The sequence below is a fragment of the Erpetoichthys calabaricus genome, chromosome 2 (assembly GCF_900747795.2).
Source record: "Erpetoichthys calabaricus chromosome 2, fErpCal1.3, whole genome shotgun sequence".
NCBI lineage: Eukaryota > Metazoa > Chordata > Cladistia > Polypteriformes > Polypteridae > Erpetoichthys > Erpetoichthys calabaricus.
In genome coordinates, this window is record NC_041395.2 from 322361596 (window position 1) to 322382373 (window position 20778).

Sequence of the window (20778 nt, forward strand, 5' to 3'; positions counted from 1 at the left end):
GCTCGGCTTTTAACACCATCCTCCCTCACAGATTGGTGTGCAAGCTGCTATCCCTGGGACTCCCGTATTCCACCTGTATACGGATTAAAGACTTCCTGACAGACCGCACACAAAGAGTTAGGGTGGGCCCTCACATCTCCTTGGCCATCAGCATCAGCACTGGCTCTCCTCAGGGCTGTGTGCTGAGCCCCCTGCTCTTCACGCTGTACACACATGACTGCACCCCGTCCACCACAGCAACACCATCGTCAAATTTGCAGATGACACCACTGTGGTGGGGCTCATCTCTGGGGAGGAAGAATCCGCCTACAGGGACGAAGTGGAGTGGCTGACAGTGTGGTGCATTGACAACAACCTGCTCCTGAACACAAGTAAGACCAAGGAGCTCGTTGTGGACTTCAGGAAAAAGAAAACGGACATCAAACCACTGTACATCTGAGGGGACTGTGTGGAAAGGGAAGACCTGTCCTGGGGTGTGACCACAGCTGAGCTGGTGAAGAAGGCTCAGCAGAGACTTCATTTCCTGAGAGTCCTCAGGAAAAAGAACATCCCCCAAAAACTGCTGGCATCCTGCTATGGCTGCTGTATCGAGAGTATCCTGTGCTACTGCCTCTGCGTGGGGTTTTCCAGCTGCACAGCAGCGCAGAGGAAAACACTTCAGCGGATCGTAAAGACTGCCCAGCAGTCTGGATGAACTGCACAGCTCTCACTGCCTCAGGAAAGCGGAAAACATCTTAAAAGACTCCTCACACCCCGCTCAGGACATGTTCCAACTGTTGCCATCAGGCGAAAGATATAGGAGCATCAAAACAAAGACTAATAGACTGAAAAACAGTTTCTACCCTGTTGCTATTAGGGCACTGAATGCCACCTAATCACCTCCAATACAGCAGTGCAATAGATGACATCTTGTGCAATAATGTTCATGTGCAATTAAGGTCTTATGTTGAATGTTTGTGTTCTACCTTATCCTTTTTTAATTATATTTTATTTACGTTTTGACACCGCTGGGACTGCACTTAATTTTGTTGTATTTGTTACAATGACAATAAAGATATTCTGATTCTGCAGAAAGATTTCTCCAGATTCTCAGAATCCTTTGATGATATTATGTATTCTAGATAATGAGATATTCAAAGTCTTTGCAATTTTACATTGAGGAACACCAGAGGTGACCTTAGGGGAGTGTGGGGCCTAGCACTGACCAACCCCCCGCGGGGCCTGTTACGTCAAATGCTGTTAGCGATATGTGTGGACTGTATAAAACTTGCGTGCGAATTTAATAAAAATAATGTTAACATACACCAGATTTTCTCAGTACAGTATTCAGCTAAATTTTTGCAAGATAACACGCAGACTAGAACATGTCATAGAAATAAATGCTGTTGATGTCATGGACACGGTGTGACCTGCCTGCGCTCCAACTGACAAAAAACAAAAGGAATGGAACCAATTCTCTCTTTCAAATGTTGGAGGTCACCTTGGATAAATAAAGATGTCAGCCTTTTAATAATAATACCATTTAGTGCCTTTCCTATTTATCTATTCATGCAATATACTGCCTTTCAATGTCTATTTATCTTTCTCTTTTATTTATTTATTTCACTAAAGCCTTTATCCAAACCAACCTACAAATCACAGGTTCTCAATATGGCCATTTCCTTATTTCTATGCCCTAAGCACTGGAGGACCATCTCTCCACCACCCTAAATTGGTCAGCCAGGCTACAAAATGGATGGATGGATGGATGAAAACACGCCCAAGTGAAGTGCCAGACTCGGAGTCCCAGAGTGCATTGTGGATGTTGAACTGTCAACTTTGTTTTACAGTTCAAACCTGATTTTCGGGGGGTGAGTGCTTTTCCAAAGTGGCCCATGCCAGGCTGCTTTATGGCTCATCACAATTTATCCCCAGGCTTGTACAATGTTAGTCACATTAGGTGACACAACTTGCTCCCTGTCACAAAAGGGAGCCATTTCAGAATATTGATTGTGAGTCTCATACACCGTTGATGGCACACGACCACCTTTAAGCTATAAACCTGGGAAAGCTGCTGCATAAATACAATGTATTTTTAAGGTTTTATGAATTCCTACATTATAGTAGAAGTCCGTAATAGCCACCATCACCTACGACATATAGCGCCTGTCCATAGTGGACACTGCCATAGCTCAGATTACAGGTGCAGCACCATCACTCCCATATTTCTTGGCAGTGATTCAGTGATGGAGGTTGTCCCTTGTTATTACACAGAGTGCCTTTTCAAAGTGCCCGCAATCACAAAGCACTTGCCAAGACAAGCGACTTGTGGCCACATTGTCCCCCAAAGGCTAAAGATAGATAGATAGACAGATAGATACTTCATTGCACTGGACTGTAAAAGTGTGACAATGTCAGATACCGGAGGCCCACCCCGCGAATCCAAGTGAATATCTTGTAAGCTGCAGATGTGATTTTTGTATGATTAATCTTTATTTTCTCATTTACACCGCCAACGTGCTTCCTCAATGCTAGTCTTGTGGTAATCCAAGTTCACTTCTAGTGTCAGATTTCAAGCTCCAGCCCACCAGATTCTTTCTCTGCTCAATAAAACGCCTGAAAACCAGGTGACCTGCAACGGCTTCAAAGAAAACGATAACCATCTACCATTAAAACAGCGTTATCTCACCTGACACACCGACTTGTCCCGTAGGCGCGTCCCAGCTCACAATGACAGGAGGAGGCTTAGGGCTTAACGGCTTTTTCAGAAGCCACAAGGGGGCTGTCTGGAATTAGTGGGGGCAAACATGCCATTGCTCATGCAGGTTGGGCATAAGCGGCCTTTACCTAAAAGGAGTGGCAGGCTTTTCACTAAGAGGCCTTGGGTGGAAAGTTCTAGCATGGGATCCTGGACATGGAGACCCACACCTGTGCATTGTCGGCGTCCATCTTGAGCAAAGGGCCACAGACAGACACCTATGAACTTGTCTTGAGTTCCTAACTCTCAGCATGGCGCAGGTCACTTAGGTCTAGTTAATAATTTAGACAAGCAGCTCACAGGGTGTTTTAAATGAAAATGAAGAAAAACCTGCTTTACTGCTTTGGGTCCAGCAGGTGGAGACATTTCAAGACTGCTGGCCTGACACATCATAAGTTTGTAGTTTATTGGTCATTATTGCTATGGGTAGACAGTACAGTGAAATTCCTATTTTCATGTGCTAATCGATGTGCAGCACATTCCCACTTTCTGGCACCGTGATTAGTGAAGAGATCTACCTTACCGAAAACTTCTGTCCGTCTAAATCTGAGAAATCTCTGAACATTATGTTGCTGTGTACATGTGCCAGAACATAATGACACAGATGCACGACTATACAAAAATGAGTTTTAGTAAGGATTTTCAAAGTATTATTACAATCTGGTTTCTTCTTATCATTGTTAGGTGGCAGTCCTCCCAGGCAAACAGTGCCATAGAGGCATGTCAGTTACTTGAACCTGTTCAGCACCACGAATAGCTGGGGACCAATCAGCTGAAGCCAGAACATCACATTTGTCTTTGATTGCTTGTATCAAAATCGGGGTCCGACAATTCTTGGTCCAGTTCAGAGGGAATTGGCAAAAAATCGTCCTCGGAATATTCTGCTTTACACATCTGCTTTGATCTCCTGCCGAGTGTCAGGGCCATTTTTGCTGTTGTTTGTGCCTTGCTACTCATGGGAGTGCAGGAAATCACAGTCAACCAACGAAGCTAACTTTCCTTCTAGCAACGAGACTCAATGTAAAAACATAATGGTTGGTTTTGTCACAGTTTACAGTTACAATTGTCAGCGCCTCCTTTTGACAAAAGTTGACATCAGCCCTGAAAGAGTTAAACTTTCTGTCCAGAGAGACGAGCAAATGGTTCATAGGGAACTATAGCCATTAGAGTTTGGAGGTGCACTGGTGTGGAAAAACGGGAGGAGAACATGGCAGCCACTCCTGAACTGGACACAGGAGACTGTTAAGATTTACTGCTTTCTACATCTGTAGTGCTGTTCTTCCTCAGTGTCTCTCTTCAGTGTCAGGGAAAGGTTTGTTTAAACCCCAAGTGGTGTTCGGCCCACTGCAGACATACGACACTGCTGTTGGCCAGCAGTAATGGAGCAACATAAAATAACTACAGCTGGTATGGAGAGATTTCAGAAACAGCATGGAGGGGGTCACTAGTCGAACAAATTCAAAATCTTAGAAGCAGTTAAGAAAGACTAAATATTCCTAAAAAGAGGGTCAATATCACCCCAGGATATTACTCGGTTATTTTTTATAAATAAGTTTATCTTTAGTAGCTGGTTACTAGTGATGCGTGAAATGATTCACACAAAACTAAATTTGTAGCAAAAGTCTGTGGTTGGACTTGCAAAAAAAATAAAAAACCAAAAACAACTGCATTTTGTTCATGCAAAATTTGCACAAGAAGAAAGATGTTTACTATCCGGAAGTGTATGCATACTTTAATTCTTCATGAGTCTACCTGTCAAATTGTATTTTTAAAAATAGTGGGGGGGGGGGGGGGGGGGTGAGGGGGGGCTTGAGACTCATTTCCTGTCATGTAAAGACATTAATTTTGCAGAGTTTCCAGACATGTTCTACTCGTACAGTTCCCAACTTTGCCAATTATAATGACAATCTTGGCAATCATAATGCTAAAGAAACTTGAAGCTTCATGGCGCCTGGAGACTGCATATCCTTGCCCCTTTTTGCTGGAATCAATAAACAGGAAACGGCATTTTGCTAGGTGACACATGTAGTGTGGAGAAAATATGCAGCATGTTACAATTTAAAAAAAAAAAAAAGTACTGGACTAAACATGCCAACTGAATTGTGGTGATGTACAGGAGAGACACGAACAGAACCGATTTTACTGGTGTGTGACAGCTTAACACGTATTACACAGCTTCAGAAAAGAACACAGGTGAACATGCAAGTGTGGACAAAGCTTTAGATTCGATTAGATAAACTTTACTAATCCCATGGGGAAATTCAGAATTTTTGGGAGCACTATTCCTTGTTTTTCATCCCAACAAACCTTTAATACCTCCAAAAAACTCTTTAGGGAGTTTCACAATTGCAAAATTTCCTGCAAATCAAATTTTCGTGCCAATTTTGTGAAAATGTATGCAAATTGAAATTTGCCTGTTTGGATCATCAATACTGGTTACGTTTATTTGAAACTAGCTGAAATGAAATACCCGGCGTTGCCCAGGAGGAAAATAATTGTTTGAGAAAAATATAATTAAAAAAAAAAAACCAAAAACACAAAAACCAGAACTTTAAAAATAAAAATAAATTAAAAAGCAATTAAGACTCACTAATGTGCTTGTCTTACGGTCTTGTATGTATGTTATCATCCAGTTGACGCTTGGAACCGGCCAACTCTATTTAATTTCAAAAGCAACAGGGGTGCGGTGGAGCTCAAACTTAAAGAATGCTGGCAGTCACCTCCAGTTCGCCCTCTGGTGGTCATTCTGAGTGTCAACTGGATGATAACATGCATGCAAGACCGTAAGATCACCCCCCCACCCTACCCAGAAAGGGGTGGGTTAGGGTTGATTTCACCCTACAGTAGTTTTAGTTGACCAATGAGAAACGTGTACCGAGTTTCATGAAAATCGCTCCAGCCATATTATTATATATATAAATATATATATCCATCCATCCATTTTCCAACCCGCTGAATCCGAACACAGGGTCACGGGGGTCTGCCGGAGCCAATCCCAGCCAACACAGGGCACAAGGCAGGAAACAATCCTGGGCAGGGTGCCAACCCACCGCAGGACACACACAAACATACCCACACACCAAGCATACACTAGGGTCAATTTAGAATCGCCAATCCACCTAACCAGCATGTCTTTGGACTGTGGGAGGAAACCGGAGCGCCCGGAGGAAACCCACGCAGACACGCGGAGAACATGCAAACTCCACGCAGGGAGGACCCGGGAATCGAACCCAGGTCCCCAGATCTCCCAACTGCGAGGCAGCAGCGCTACCCACTGCGCCACCCTATATTATATATTATATATATATATATATATATATATATATATATATAGATATATATAGATGAGATGTAGGCTTTAATTGAATCAGGAATCTGTAACAAAATAAATTATGAATACCTCAGAAACAAGAACACAGTTTTTATTTAAGCGCTGTGATTATAATGAACAGTATAAAAGAGTGATAATGAAGGCAAAGCTTATGAGAAGGTATGTGCGGCATATGGCCAGTGGTTGAAAATCTGCAGTCACTCAGCAGGCGAGACAAGTATGAGTGTGAAAATGGATGTGACATGACATTCAGTGCTGCCAGCTCTGGATCTCCAGTCTTATTTGGGAAACACGGTAACAACGTCGTAGCCTTCAGGGGGAGTTACACGTTCCCTGGCATGCTTCTCACAGTAGATCTTATCTTCCACAAAGAAGTGGCCCTTCTGCTTCAGTTTCATGCCGCAGTCTGAGCATGTGTAGCAATCGGGATGGACAAACTTCTGTCTCAGCTTTATAAAAGCACCCCTTAAAAAAAAGAAAAAAAAAAAAAAACATGAGTCAGTTCTACTTGTACTTGAGTACACAGCTAACTTCTGTGCACCCAGGTCAGGTGGCGCACCGGTCATTTCTCAACTGGACGACTGGTTTCCAGCCAGGAAGACTCATGGAGGCTGTGCCACTAGAGTGTGTCAGTGCGTTCACAACACTGCAGATCTTAGTTTTGACTTATTGAGCCCACAGCATTTCCATAGTAGTGTTACTCCATACGTACTAGCTGAAAACACAATATAAAGAGTAATTATTTACATAGAAACTTTCACTGCGACCTCCATTACAAGGTGCTGTGTTACGTGTTGACACTAAATAAGCTCTTTTTAGGGATTTTACCCCATAAAATTTCTGGTAATGGAAGCACATAAAGATGATTTGTGTTTTCTGTTAATTATAATGAAGATCTGGATTGTAATAAATTCATTTTTTATCATGGTACCAGAGAGTGGAAACATGCTGCACGTTGCTCAGACCTGCATGAAAGACATTCACTGTACTTTGTACACAGTACAAAATAAATATTAGCACCAGATAAGTGTAAGGCTGAAGATAACCTGAATGAGAACAGTCAAACTTAGGAACTGAGGTCAGCGTAAGCAAATGAGGTGAAAAGGTTAGCTGCCAAAGAATAAGCAGAAATGAACAGATTGTCTTCTCTTGGACTTTCAGTGGTATTAGATATTTACTTTCAGCAAATTTCAGTATTTCATTTTGTGAGACATCTGATTGAACCCCGAAAAAGCAGCAGGCCAAGAGTGGTCAGTAAAGGAACATGCACAAAATTGTAATTTCACGTCATCATGCAAACATTTATCACTTTCTGACAGTAAGTAATTGGTAAATGGAATTGTGAAAGCAAGTGTCACTATTTGTCTGATGCTCATATTTCATTTACTAAACAGTCTAAATAAAAATGATCTGGATGCTTATGAAGTATTACTGGTGTAAACACAGCCATCACATGCAGCATAAAAAAATTGTAAAAAAGTAATACATTTTTTGGATTTGCACAATCATAAGGAAATACAAATCCATATTGCAAGCATACAAAAAGTTAACAGAGCTGATGTGAATAATAGACTATAGAATAACCCAGCAAGTTTTTTTTTTTTTAAACCTTGATTTAAAATGATAATTCTAACTTTGGGGGAAGTGATGTCAGATAAGGAAGACAGAAGTTTCAAAGCAAGGTGCTTTCCCCTCATTAATGCCCCAGGGTGGTGATGTGCTGCATGCTGAACTGCACATGCAAGTAAGAATTTCACTGCTCTGTACATACGACCGTGTAAACTACAACCATCTGTGTACACTCAGCCTGTACTAACTACTGCTTCTCTCTCCTGCCCCCTCATGGCCACTTAGTGAAACAACCTCCTCATCATAAATTAAACCTCCTGATCTCATCTCCTGCTTCCAACAATGACTGAAGAAGAAACTCACGATCAGAGTTTAACTTCTGATGCTTGTCATCGTCATGGCACCTTGACTGTATACTGCATTTATCCACTTCTTTGCTTTTAAATGTTTTCCAAAACATACCATAGTAAAATGTACATAATCCAGTTCTAAGTCACATAGCTGGAGTCTAGAAATATAATTTTTCGTAATATTGGTTTGTGATTTTTCAGTAGTGTTTAGATATTTAAAGCATTATGATACATTTGGCTTTACTTGACTCATTTCATCAACATAAAGAATAAGGTAACACAGAAAACAAAATTTGCTGGCAGAGCTGTTGTGTTAATATATCCACAGTATATTATGTTGCTTTGGTCTCCACAGATTTTGTGAAATAAACGTATATATAAATAATAATGCAACCAATGATTGGGGCTCTCAAGAGACTGAGTGAGGAGTCAGAGTGTCTGGGCTTGTGAATGTCCTGATAAAAACCAAGATGGGCACAGCCATCAGCAGTGTGTCTGTCAGCGGATAGAGTGTCGACCTCATTGAGAGTTTTACTCACCTTGGCAGTCACATTCAAGTCTCTGGTGACTCTTCCAATGAAGTCAGTAGACGGATTGGGAGTGCATGGGGAATTATGAGGTCACTGGTAAGGGGTGTGTGGCGCTCCCGATATCTATGCAAAAGGACGAAGGTCAAAGTCTTTAGAGTCCTGGTGCTTTTTGGTTGCGAGTTCTGGATGCCATTCACTAAGCTGAGATGAAGAATGGACTCCTTCAGTACTGTGTCTCTTCAGAGAATCCTTGGGTACGTCTGGTTTGACTTTGTGTCGAATGAGTGGTTGCTCAACCTGCATTGTGAGGGAGTGTCAGTTACGGCACTAAGGCTATGTGGCGTGATTCCCTGAGGGTGATCCAGCTCACAAGATCCTCATTGTTGAGGACTTGAGCAGTTGGACCAGGCTAAGGGGATGTCTACGTAACACCTCACTATGGCAAATAGATGGGTCATTTCTGGAGGGAGGATCTGCACTGCGTGTCTGCCTGAGGGGTTGCCAACCAGGATCCTGAGCAGTTTCGTCATGTGGTGGGTGTGGCAATGCGCTGTACCAGTGCAGGCTCCCCAACATGACCTGACCTGAATGACAAAATTCAATGTAATATGAAGTAGTCATGAAAAGAAAACAGTGTAGCTGGCTTAAAACAATGGAGTGGATCATTTAATCAAGCTAAAAATTAAAAGCTCTAATAAAGAGTGGAGATTTCAAATATTTTTTTACATTTTTCAAGTAAATGTTATATTTTCATAATCACTGTATGCATTAGTTTGCTACAGGCATTTGTGCTCTTAAATGAAGAATTTCTTTATAAATTAAAAAAAAAAAACATCCTGTTCTTGCAGTTTAAAATGGGGTCTACCGGGCATTGGTTCAAACATGGAAACAAAAGCCTTAATATTTACTGAATTTTCATGCCGATAATTTTCTCAAGGATTAATATGCATCATGAGATTACACACAAATTTTATAAAACAGTGTTATCTGTGTCGTTTTCTGGGTGGGGGTGGGGGGGTGTCTAAATAACCGTGGCTGTAAAAGTACTAATGACTTCAAAAAACGGACTTTTTATTCCTAATTTCTATCTGCTGTGACAGCTACAGTGAATAAAGGTGAAGTTTCCTGACACTGATTGTTTATCATTATTTATTGTTATATGCTGTTTTTCGTTAAAATTTGAGCAAAACTTGCACTTTTTGCAATTGTTTCACTTTTTAATGTATGAATAGTTTCATGGATACATCTAATGCAAATTGGTCTGGATTTATTTTTATAGACATTCTGGTCTTTGCTTTGACTGGGTTCGCAGCCTCGGGGACAACTGAATCTTTCTGTAGTTCATGGGACAGATCTTATAAACGGAGATGGTCCACCTTATTCATTATTCATGTCCTTATTCACTTCAAATCAATGGTTTGAATGTTGAAAGAAGATAAACTGTCCAAGACTGATCTAATCAGAGGAGGAAAAAGAGGTTGCTGAAAGTTAAAGTATAAAGCCAATCCACCTACTGTAGATAAAATGCCTGATCCCACTCTTATCCCCAGTACATGAGTTTACCTTGAATCAGGTATGATTATTTGCTGTTTGGTTTTTTACAAATAATGAACAATCTCATAACCTGCATTTGATCTTTGGCAAGATTTCCATGCATATTGACACTGCAGAATGCGATTGTCAAATAAATGCATACTGTATATACAATCACATCATATCATTCATACATCAGTTGAATCCAATTCAGGGTTGTATGGAGCTAACAGCCTATCCCAGCTGCATTGGATGCAAGGCAGGAAAGAAGTTTGCACAGAAAGCCAGTGCAACGTAGGGCATACACATGCATTCATGCACATTCACACAGGGGTCAATTTAGAATCATCAGTTAACCTTTAGGGATGTGAGAGGAAACCTAGAGTAACTAGACAAAAATCCACAAAGACACTGGAAAAACGTGCAGATTCACACAGACATCACCAACTTGTAAGATTCAAACCCAGTTGCTGGATCTTGGAAGTGGTATTGTTAACCACTGCACTCTATGGAAATGTGTGTCAATTATTTTTTTTTTTATTGATTTAGCTAAATAGCTCACAATATTTTATATTAACACTTTATATGAGAATCCCTTTTGTGCATTTTATTAAAAGGTTAACACCAATACAAATTACAGAATACCTCACAGAAGTGTCTAGTTTGGCCAATTCTAAACAATTTATTATTCTCACTTTTGGCTTTATCACTGGCCCTTTACCTAAAAATGATAATTTCATTATTTATATTACAGAAGAATGGTACAATGGCATTGTTGCATTGCTGAAGATAAAGGCTTGTTTTGCATGTGTGCACATGTGCTTTAGTCTGGGTACTCCCACATTCCACATCCATCCTTATCCTGGAAGGAGTAAATGTGCCCTGAGGTGACATTCTGACATTCTGTTTTGCAACAATAATAATGGGTTACGTTTGGACTTTCCATGACATTGTAATGGAAATAGCTGGACTAGAAAATGGATAGATGGGTGCACAGCTCCAAGGCCTGTGTGGCCAGAAGTCAATAGATGCTTGAGACTGTTCTGTGATTTAAAGCACAGGTTGTGAAAGATTTTTTTATGTTTTGGAAGTTTGTATCATTGAACGTCATATCAACATATCACTGAATTACAAACATTGTTATTCTAGAAGTATTAAACTACAAAAAATTGAATGTTTAGTAATTTAAAGGCCATTTATATATTTCTTGAACTTCTGAAAAAGTCAATTGGTCACTAGCTGTATTACCTCACCATGGGACAGGCACCACTAGAGATGTCCATAATTTAAATAATTGTCAGAAGATACTAATTTAGCTAATTTTATTTTTGTATAGCACTCTTCATTGAGTGCAGGCTTGGGATATTGTAATTTGAGTTTTACTTGTAGCCTTGTTACATATTTCACAAAGTACATAAATAGCAGCTCTTGTATAAATCTATCAGGTCTGTGATTTTCAGAAAGTAACTTGCTACTGTACTTCTTGGTAAATTCTGAACTCCTCTGGTAATATCAGTCTTGTGCAAAATGGATATCAGAATTTCAGGCATTAGAGTCATCATTAGTAAACTGTACTGTACAAAAATCAGACTCAAGTTTCCAGTGTGCCATGATGATTACTATCTAGATGTCTTACTGTTCCTAAGAGAACACAGAAGAACACAACATAATAAATGTAAACAAGAAGAACTGTCTTATTGTGGAGGTATAACACAACTTCAGGAGTGTTTGACTAAAGAAAGTTAATATCTTGTGCAAATTTCACTCAAAGGCAATTTTGTTATTCAATCAAGATTGTTTGTTCAATGCAATTTGCACATCTCATTGAGCCTTTAATAAGCTGCTTCACATGATTTTCACAATATAAATCAAAATAGTTTGTAAACAAAAATGAATCAGAAAGGAACATAAATGTACTGGCATATTGTAATGTTCAGTGGGTGAAAACAAATTTATTTTTGAATCTAAAATGCATAGTTTTATTCCTTTTAAATCTAGATTGTTCTCCACAAGCCACACTATTGATCAGCATTACAGCAAACAATAACAAAGCTGTCTTCTCATTAGTATGTATGATATTGTGCAAAGCATTCTCTTACATGTGCAGTCTTGGTCAAGTTCTTTGATTCGAAAACCTATTGCTGTTCAGTGTTCCAAAGCATTAAACATACTGCAAGATGTGCCATTGTATCAAAGATTTGGAAATTAAAAAAAAAAATGTAACTTTTTCTTTAGTTAGCAAAAATCTACACTTTTAAACAGTAATTTTCTAAATCTAGAACACCAGTCGTACCGGGAATTAAGCCTACATTTACACTACCATTCCAATATTAAAATACAGCATAGTTAGTTATATGTAACCACATATGCATCAGAGAATACTGTGTGTACACCTTAAAGTACAAACTCACAAAAATTGGCCAGTTGTATTTTCCATTAGTGACTAAAGCATTCACTCTGCAGTATTCTGTATTTCTAGGATGTAGATTTCCCTTAAGATTCTCCTCAAAAAAAGTAAGTATTTTCAAAATAAGTAAAAGAAAACATAATATGATATAGTGTCCCATCTTCAAAAAAATGGCCCGGAAAAATACTTAACAGAAGTGTAGATTGTCCTATCACATGGACAGCATCAGTATTTATACTTATATATTACATAGCATAGCATAATAGTATCAGATACCAATAGTATCAGTGTCTAGAATATCTATAGACATTCCACTTTTACAGTATTTGTAATCAGAGGAGAAAGCTCTTGCTAGGAGTCATTGATTACAATGCTTTGTAGCCTGTTTCAGCTCTTCCCGTGTGAATTAAATGATATTCACTGTGTTTACTGCTAAGTGCCAAAGGTGCATCATTCTGACAGACATAAGTGTTACCAAATGCATATAATGGTCAAAGATGGATCTTATTTAATGCTTCTTTAGCCTTTAGCTATTTGGATGGTTAACTGCCTATTTTTAAATTAGTTCAACTATCATTTACCTAAGAGTATAATAGCATAATCAAACATAGTTCTACAAAATTTACAAATCGTGTTATAATAAATCCAATAATGCAGCAAGTCTAAACAAGAGTACATTAAGACATTAAAGTAACAGAAGCAGCCCAGTTCAGCAGCTTAAATGGAGTTTGCAGATTTTATAAAACAAAAAATAGTGTAACGTACAGAAGAGGTGTATAAATAAAATATATAAAAAGAGTACCATATAGGACCATTGCAAAAATAAATAAATGTTTGTAAAGTGTTGCATAGTATGGCTCTAGAATAACAAGAGTTCTGCCATCAAAGAAAATCTTAAATAACTCTCTTTTTTGTTGTTAGTAATAATTATATTGTCATCACAAGTATTGACACATGAGGTTAAAGTAAGCTCCACAAAAGCATAAGATATGCCAGAAATGGTTTATTATGCTGTTTTATGCTTGAATGTAAAGAAACTGGAATCTTGCATATTAGAATTCTGTAGCATGGCATACGTTTTTTAATTGTAAATCCAGTGGAAAAAAATGACATCAGTAATTTAAATTATTACTATGGTGTGTCTTCTTAAAAAGAAAAGGAACAATCAAAAAGGATAAAGCTAACAAGAACATCCATATTATGAACATGCATTTTTCTAACAGAGTTAAAGGCTATTCTGACAGCATCAAGAGTTTTTTTTTTTTATTATTTTAAAAGGAATGAACCCTTGACGGGATCATTTGCAGGGAATATTAAGCAACACACATTGCTTATAAAAAGGCAAGATAGTACTGTACATCCTAGCCTAACAATACGATTTTGTGGTATAGAAGAAATAAAGTCAACTGGGTGAACAACGTTAAACCATACACAATTATTAACATACTAATTTAAAGTCTGTCAAATGATGGGCAGGAAAAAATCCTTTCATCCATTCATTTTCTAAACTAATTTAATCCAACTATAATGTCACACAGAGCCACAGACTACCCAAGCAGTCTCTATACTGGGCTCCTATGTGTCATTAGGTCAAACTCATGCACAATCTTTAGTCAATCATTTAGACTTACAGGTCTCTGCCATGGACATATTCGTAATATGGGAGCAAAAATCATTATGACCAGAGAAACACAGGAAGACTCTGGGAGAATGTATATAAACAAATTGAAATTAATTATCATTTGTGTGAAATAAATGAATCTAAGTAGTAAGGTAAACTGGAATGGTAAATTAAAGGTAAAAAGGTAAACCTGGCTGGATTCAATACTTACACAATACCAGATCCACATTTGTCACAGACTGGTAGCTTCTCTGCATTCCCAACAGATCCACCAATTTTTGAGATAGGGGCCCTCACACTTCGGAAACCAGATGGCTTATCACCATCCCCTGTAATACAAGAAAGTCAATTCTTTGTCACAACATCTATATATAAATGTATTTATTTTGCAGATACTTTCATCCAATGCATTTTACAATTCATACGTGCATCAAGAAATGTACAAGGCAACAATGCAAGAACTACAGTATACAACCTTCCCTCAAATTGTGGAGCATTACAAAACAAACTCATGGTTTAAATTGTAACTTTACAATCTGACTTACGGCTTCTCTAATTCCATTTAATTCACTGGAAACTCTGGTGCTGAATAACTGTTTGAATTTCTTAATTGGTCTATAATCAATTGCATGATGTATTTTGAAATTTATTCAATTAAATGTGTACTGTATTTTTTCACATTAACTGTCAGTGGATTATTATTACAAAAAAATGTATTATTTCTATATTCAACAGAAATACTGCATGCTGTATAAACAAAACCCTGAATTTGTCACTAGCTTTATTGAAGCTGCATTAGTCATTGCTGATTCGGCTGTTATTGAGAAGACTATTCCTAGCAGCTGAAATGGTAAGATACTGTCAAGAAATCAAAAACTGCAAAACACACTTTTGACCTGTGGATATACATGTTTTAGCAGCATTTCAGGACCTTATCATTCATAAAGCACTCCAAAATTAATCTGTGACTTTAATATTTTTCATATTTGCAAAAAGTACCTTTCTCATCAGACTCCAAGATCTCCTGCAATACTTTGAATGAGGCAGACTGTCGAGGAGGTTCAGCTGCCTCTTGGTTTTCCTGGAGCATTTTATAGACTTCAGAGCCTGTATCCACTGCTACTTTTGTGGGAGGTTTATTCACTTCTAAACTGTAAGGAGAGGCACAGGTCATATAACATACGGAGATATACTTTAAAACTCAAAGACTGCACACGACAGCAAGAAATTAAAAGTCATTTATCACTGTAAGAAGCACATGTGTGGATTCAACATTTGGCATGTGGCTTCCATAATACATCTTTAACAAAAGTTTGGCTCTCAGTAAGCTCTCCTTTCAGTACAAGCACCCAAATTATGGATGTGCTTTGAACAACATCCAGCTGTACACAGAGAAAAATTACTTCTAACATAAAAGCAGATGGTGGCTTCATCTGAAAGGTCTGAAAACATTCACATTTCATCATTAAAGGAAGAATATACAGTAATTAACAGAGTCAAAACACATGCGAAAATAGACTTTTATGGCCATGCAGAGCTGAAAGGTAAACACAAATTTGCACACGGAAAAGAAAACATGAAAATTCAATTTACTGTACACGATCAAATTACTTCAGAATGTACATTTCAACAGTAAAATATATATAATTTGAGATGTGTGAAAAAACGTTTCAGCAGGGGAATCTCATCTAATTGACTGTATTGCTTTGTTCTGGCAAATGGTGATGACAACACAGAACTCAAATATTTAAAATTACTCTTTTTTGTCAGTAGGGGGTGGTCTGTACTTTAGAATTAGAGTGAAAAAATGTTAATCATCAACAAGTATGCTTTTAAAATCCTCTAGAAATAACTAGAAAAAAAACGCATCACAGCAATACAAAAACATCCGTTTACTAGAAAGATTAAACAATGTGACATTTGATGAGCACTTTAAAATGAAGGTATGCATAAAAAAATTCAATATGTGATAGGCAGTTTGTTGTCTATTAGAGGACATTATACATTTTCATAACTAGACAAAAAGACCCAGAACGTTGCTTTAGTTTATGGGGTCTTAACAAAGTTTATTGCCATTACAATAACTAATAGTTCCATATGTATTATATGGCTGTACAGAGATGCTAAAACAGAATGAATGTATTAGTTTAAATGATTTTACATCTACACCATTATTTTGTTTCATTCAATATAATAAATGTTGGGGTTATTTCCAAAAAAAAAAATCATCATTTTCCTTGTAATGTAGATGATGATATTCTTTTCTCCCAAGTGAACCAACCTATAATACTTAGATGTTTTCAGCAATGGTACAAAGAGGCCCCAATATAAATGAAAACAACACCCAAAGCTCCAAGCCTAAATTTGTGTAGTTCTTTCCTATTTTATTAGTTTCTTTATTAAATAATAAATTCCACAACTCCTAAATGAGTTTTTCTTTAGTATGGAGTAAATGTATATGTAAGCTGGATCGGCAACTCTAAACAGGTCTGGTGCGAGTGTGAATGTGTGTGGGAGTGTTCCCTGTGATCGACTGGAAAACCAGTCCAGGACTGTTTCCTACTTTGTGCCCAGTGTTACTTGGATACGCTGAATGACCCTGAATGAGCGACCTGTTTTTGAGAATGTTAGGTAAGATTTATTTTCCAAGAAAATATGCATTCATATTGACCCAACCATGGGCTACAATCCTGGATGTTTCATTTTAGGATCAGTTTGTACTGACAAGGAGTAGCTCTTATCCCAAGCTACCTCAAAGTCCGCAACAAACAAAAGTGTGTAACCCAAAACATTCAAGATTTTCAAGGGTCACCAAATAGTCCAAAGTATACAACTTAACTTCAGGAGATTTATTACACAATTTTTTTTTAAATTCACTATTAAAATGGCATTGGCCAATAGTCTTGCACCTTCATTAACTCTTCTCTTAACACATTTGAACAATAAGACTTGAATGACATAAGAAATATACAGTACCTTACCAAAACCGGATTAATGGTCCTGTAAGACTTTAGAATGGATGGTGGGATGGACTGACCAGAGATGCTTCCAAAGTATGAAGCACCTTATTTTTTTTACCAAAAGCAAAAAAATTAAAGCTTTGGCACTTTCTAAATTATAACAAATAAAAACTACAATAAAAACATGAAATAATCTTGGATAAACAATACATAAATAGAAAATAAAATACAAACACACAAAGTCATGCCTCTTCATGCCATGTGGTGTCAAACAGGCAACATCTACAGTAGCATGTAAAGCATGTGAAAATGCTGTGCTGCTCGGTTGCACAGTGGGCTCCAGAAACAAGAACACAGAATCACAGGATGACGCATCCATATGATTTATGGAATAAAATCTACACGCCCTCTAGTACAATAGCCTTTCAAAGCTGTCAAATGGTGCAGGATTGCATACAATATTTTCAGTTTTTGTTCCAAACCTTATTTTCCCTGAAAACATACATGCTCATGAAGAAAACATTTATATGACAAAATTTGTTATCTATTAGAACAGAAGTTAAAATTAAAAACCAAACCACTAATTGCCCTAATTATGACATTTTGGTCTCAGCCTTGCTCTACTTAAGGTATTATCACATTCAATATTTAGGAATCATAAATCACAAAATAAGCTGAAGTAAAGGAATAAGAATGAGGATTAAATAAAATAAAACAAAAAGATCCCAGTGATAAAGAAAATACTACAATCAATAAATTAGAAAATATGTACCAAAATAGTTTGATTTGCTTCTGAAAAATGATGGCTCAATAATCAAGAAATGAAAGCTGTATCAGACCATACAGACTGTCAAAATTCAGCACAGGAAACTCATGAGAGAAATGTCTGAGAATAAAACAATCATTTTGAAAAAAAACAAACAAACAAACAAACAAAAACACAGAATTCAATGGCTGAGAGCATAGTAAGTTTGAAATAGCTAAAATATTTATGAATATCTATGGCTTGTATGGGATGATGACAAAAGAGAAAACTTAACTTAAAAATAATCATGTTTAGGCAAATTTAGTACTTTCCCAAAAGCACAAGAGTGAGGCAGTTAAGTTCTGTAAAAGGTTATGTAATTAAATGAGATGTATATGGAGATTTTAGGCCAAAATTCCAAGAATGGTGTATAGCACTAACACTGCCATTTCCTCAGAAGACACTATCCCTACAATGAAGTGTGGTGAAAGTTACACAATGATGTGGGGTTTCTTCTCTAAGAAATTGTCCATTCCCTGCATGAAAAATAGATCAAGAACAAGAAAATATTGTAACAGAGCATTTTTCAGCCTGGCAAAAAAAAAAAAAAAAAAAAAGTTAAGCTTGTGAAAACATATCTGCCTTTCAAAAGGACAATGATCTTAAGAACATGGCCAACACAAAAATGGAGTGTCTGGAGAATAAAAACATGAATGTTAAGTTGTCCAGTCAACATCTAAACCACAACTCCATCAAGAATACTTAGAGCACTTTGAACAGGGAGATATACAAGTACCGCAATATAAACTGGAATATGGCCTACTTAAACAGACTTCAGGTTCTACTAAATATTATAATGTAAGGTCTGAATATTTGCCTCATAATTTATTTTATGACCTTTAAATATCAGCAGACGGTAAATTGTATATTTTTTGTAAATGTTTTCTTCTTGAACATGTGGGTCTTAAATAAAGAATACAGACTGGAACAAAATGTGAAATTGTATTTTTTAAAACGGCAACGTTTGAGAGGACTTTGAGAGGACTGAAAACCTTTGCAATGCACTATATTGTTTCATCCTGTGCTGGGTCAAGCCTTGATTTGAGTCTGGCACCCTGTGGCCATACAAAGAGATACAGATGATAGAGAAAACATACTGTATGTACAGACAGTAATTCTCATTGTCTCGCTGGAGGAAAATGGCAAACAATTACAATAATTCTTTTTCAGAAAAAGATTTTTCATGTGTCAGCATTTCCTCTGTTGCAACTGTTTACATATTCCACTTCAAGTTTGTAACAATTTTTCTGTAAAAGGTGTTTCATGATGAAATAAGTAAAGATAATCTCAGGCAAGAATGTGTATAGACACCAGCTTTTTAGTGCAAAGTATGACCTTGGTTTTGGAGCCCACTGCAAAACAGGTGACACGTTGAAGTCTATTGTTACCTGATAAAATCAGGATTAACTGTTGAAATCTGTCCCTGTAAACTGTCCAGAATATTTGACTGTGAATAGAGTTGCAAAGGAGAGTTAAACTGCATGTGCAAAACTTTGAGTCCCGGAACCTCCACCTCCACAGGGCTGTTGGGACAACAGCGGACAGCTTGCTTCAGCTCCTCTGGGCCTACACGTATTGGGCTGGGGATGGATGAAGTGCTGTGCCGTCGTTGAAGAGCTGTTGGGGCAGAGCAAGTCTTGTGGGGAGCATAGACTGAAGCAATAGGTGCTTTAAGCATACCAGTAGAAGACGCAGGGCTATAGAAGATGATGTTTGCGAAATAAGTGTTAGAACAAGGATGAATAGTGAAATACAAAGATAAAGAAAAGATAAAGATGAAAGTAGCATAAAGAAAATATAAAGATTATAAAAAGAAATAAAAAATTATTAGCATAGGTGACAAAAAAGTCAAACAGCAGCATGGTATAATAAGAGAATTGTGTATAATGTAGAATTTGTACGTGTAGTTAATAAACTTTATGATTACACTGATAAAATCTCATTAATTCAAACTTAGGTACTATTCTGATAATATATAAAAATTACCTTTCTTTTTTTGGAGCTTCTGTAAACTTTTAATTTCCTTTTGGGGACAAATAAAGTACTGTACTTTTAACTATCTATTAGTCCTGTATATAGAGTAGCTTAAGCTGTCATAATAGATAGAGGCAGAAAATTCAGCTTTTGAATGATCTCCTATAACTCATATAGACAGCTTTCTCATTATAATGCAACTAATCAGTCTGGGAAAGAATGCTCTCTAATTATATCCCTTTTTATTGGATGAGGGGGGGGGGGGGGGGGGGGGATGTGGCAATGTACAAAAATAGTTTTACTATATAAAAACCCACAGAGAAGAATCACAATACTTATGTAGACAAAAGCTCACAGTGATTTTGCAATGCAACAGACTGGAGCAAAGAAAGTTTGTTTTTTTTTTGTATGAATGAGTGGATGAAGGAACCAAATCTGATCATCACAGTATAGCTAAACAAGATAAGTAGAAGCAGGCTGAAGTTTCACTTTGCCACACACATGCATTTCAACTTTAATCTTGTTAAGAAAGCGCTTCAATAATTTAATTGAAGTGAGGAAAGAATTGTATCAACTAGAGTACATAAAAGATCTAGATTATGCATGAAAATGAAAAATTGAAATAAATAAAATCTTTCACGCTTTGTTGCTGTTGAGGAACTATGGCAGCATAGTTCTTTGTCATTGGGAACCTATTCATTAAAAAGCCATATTACTGATCAGAAGTTAAAAAAATAGGTTCCAAAATTAAACCACACAAAGAAACTGAGTCCAAATTAAAATTGTTCTAAAAAAAAAAGAAAAAAAAAAAAAAAAAAGTTGGCGCAAGATGGAGGCATAAATGTCACATGTCACATGTGCATAAATGACTGGACTACACAAGCAGGAAAAAATTGGACTGCATTTTTCCAGGGGGCTTGAAGCTCACTCCAACTTCAAAGTACAAAGAGAAGTATTTTAA

The 20778-nt window shown here is 37.4% G+C and overlaps 1 protein-coding gene across 3 annotated transcripts in view; it reads right to left on the bottom strand.

The window, feature by feature from the left end:
- Positions 1-6143: 6143 nt before the first annotated feature.
- pdlim1 (PDZ and LIM domain 1 (elfin)) overlaps positions 6144-20778 on the bottom strand; it is a 68834-nt gene continuing 54199 nt past the window's right edge. For 2 of the 3 annotated variants that reach the window (XM_051923492.1, XM_051923491.1), the window contains exons 5-8: positions 19232-19540; positions 15078-15229; positions 14290-14407; positions 6144-6533 (exon numbers count right to left, since the gene is read on the bottom strand). In XM_051923492.1, coding sequence (XP_051779452.1) covers positions 6347-6533; positions 14290-14407; positions 15078-15229; positions 19232-19540 — 766 coding nt within the window. In that variant the 3' untranslated portion in view covers positions 6144-6346. The remainder of the gene's footprint in view (positions 6534-14289; positions 14408-15077; positions 15230-19231; positions 19541-20778) is intronic. The other variant, XM_028795984.2, reaches the window with a different exon arrangement.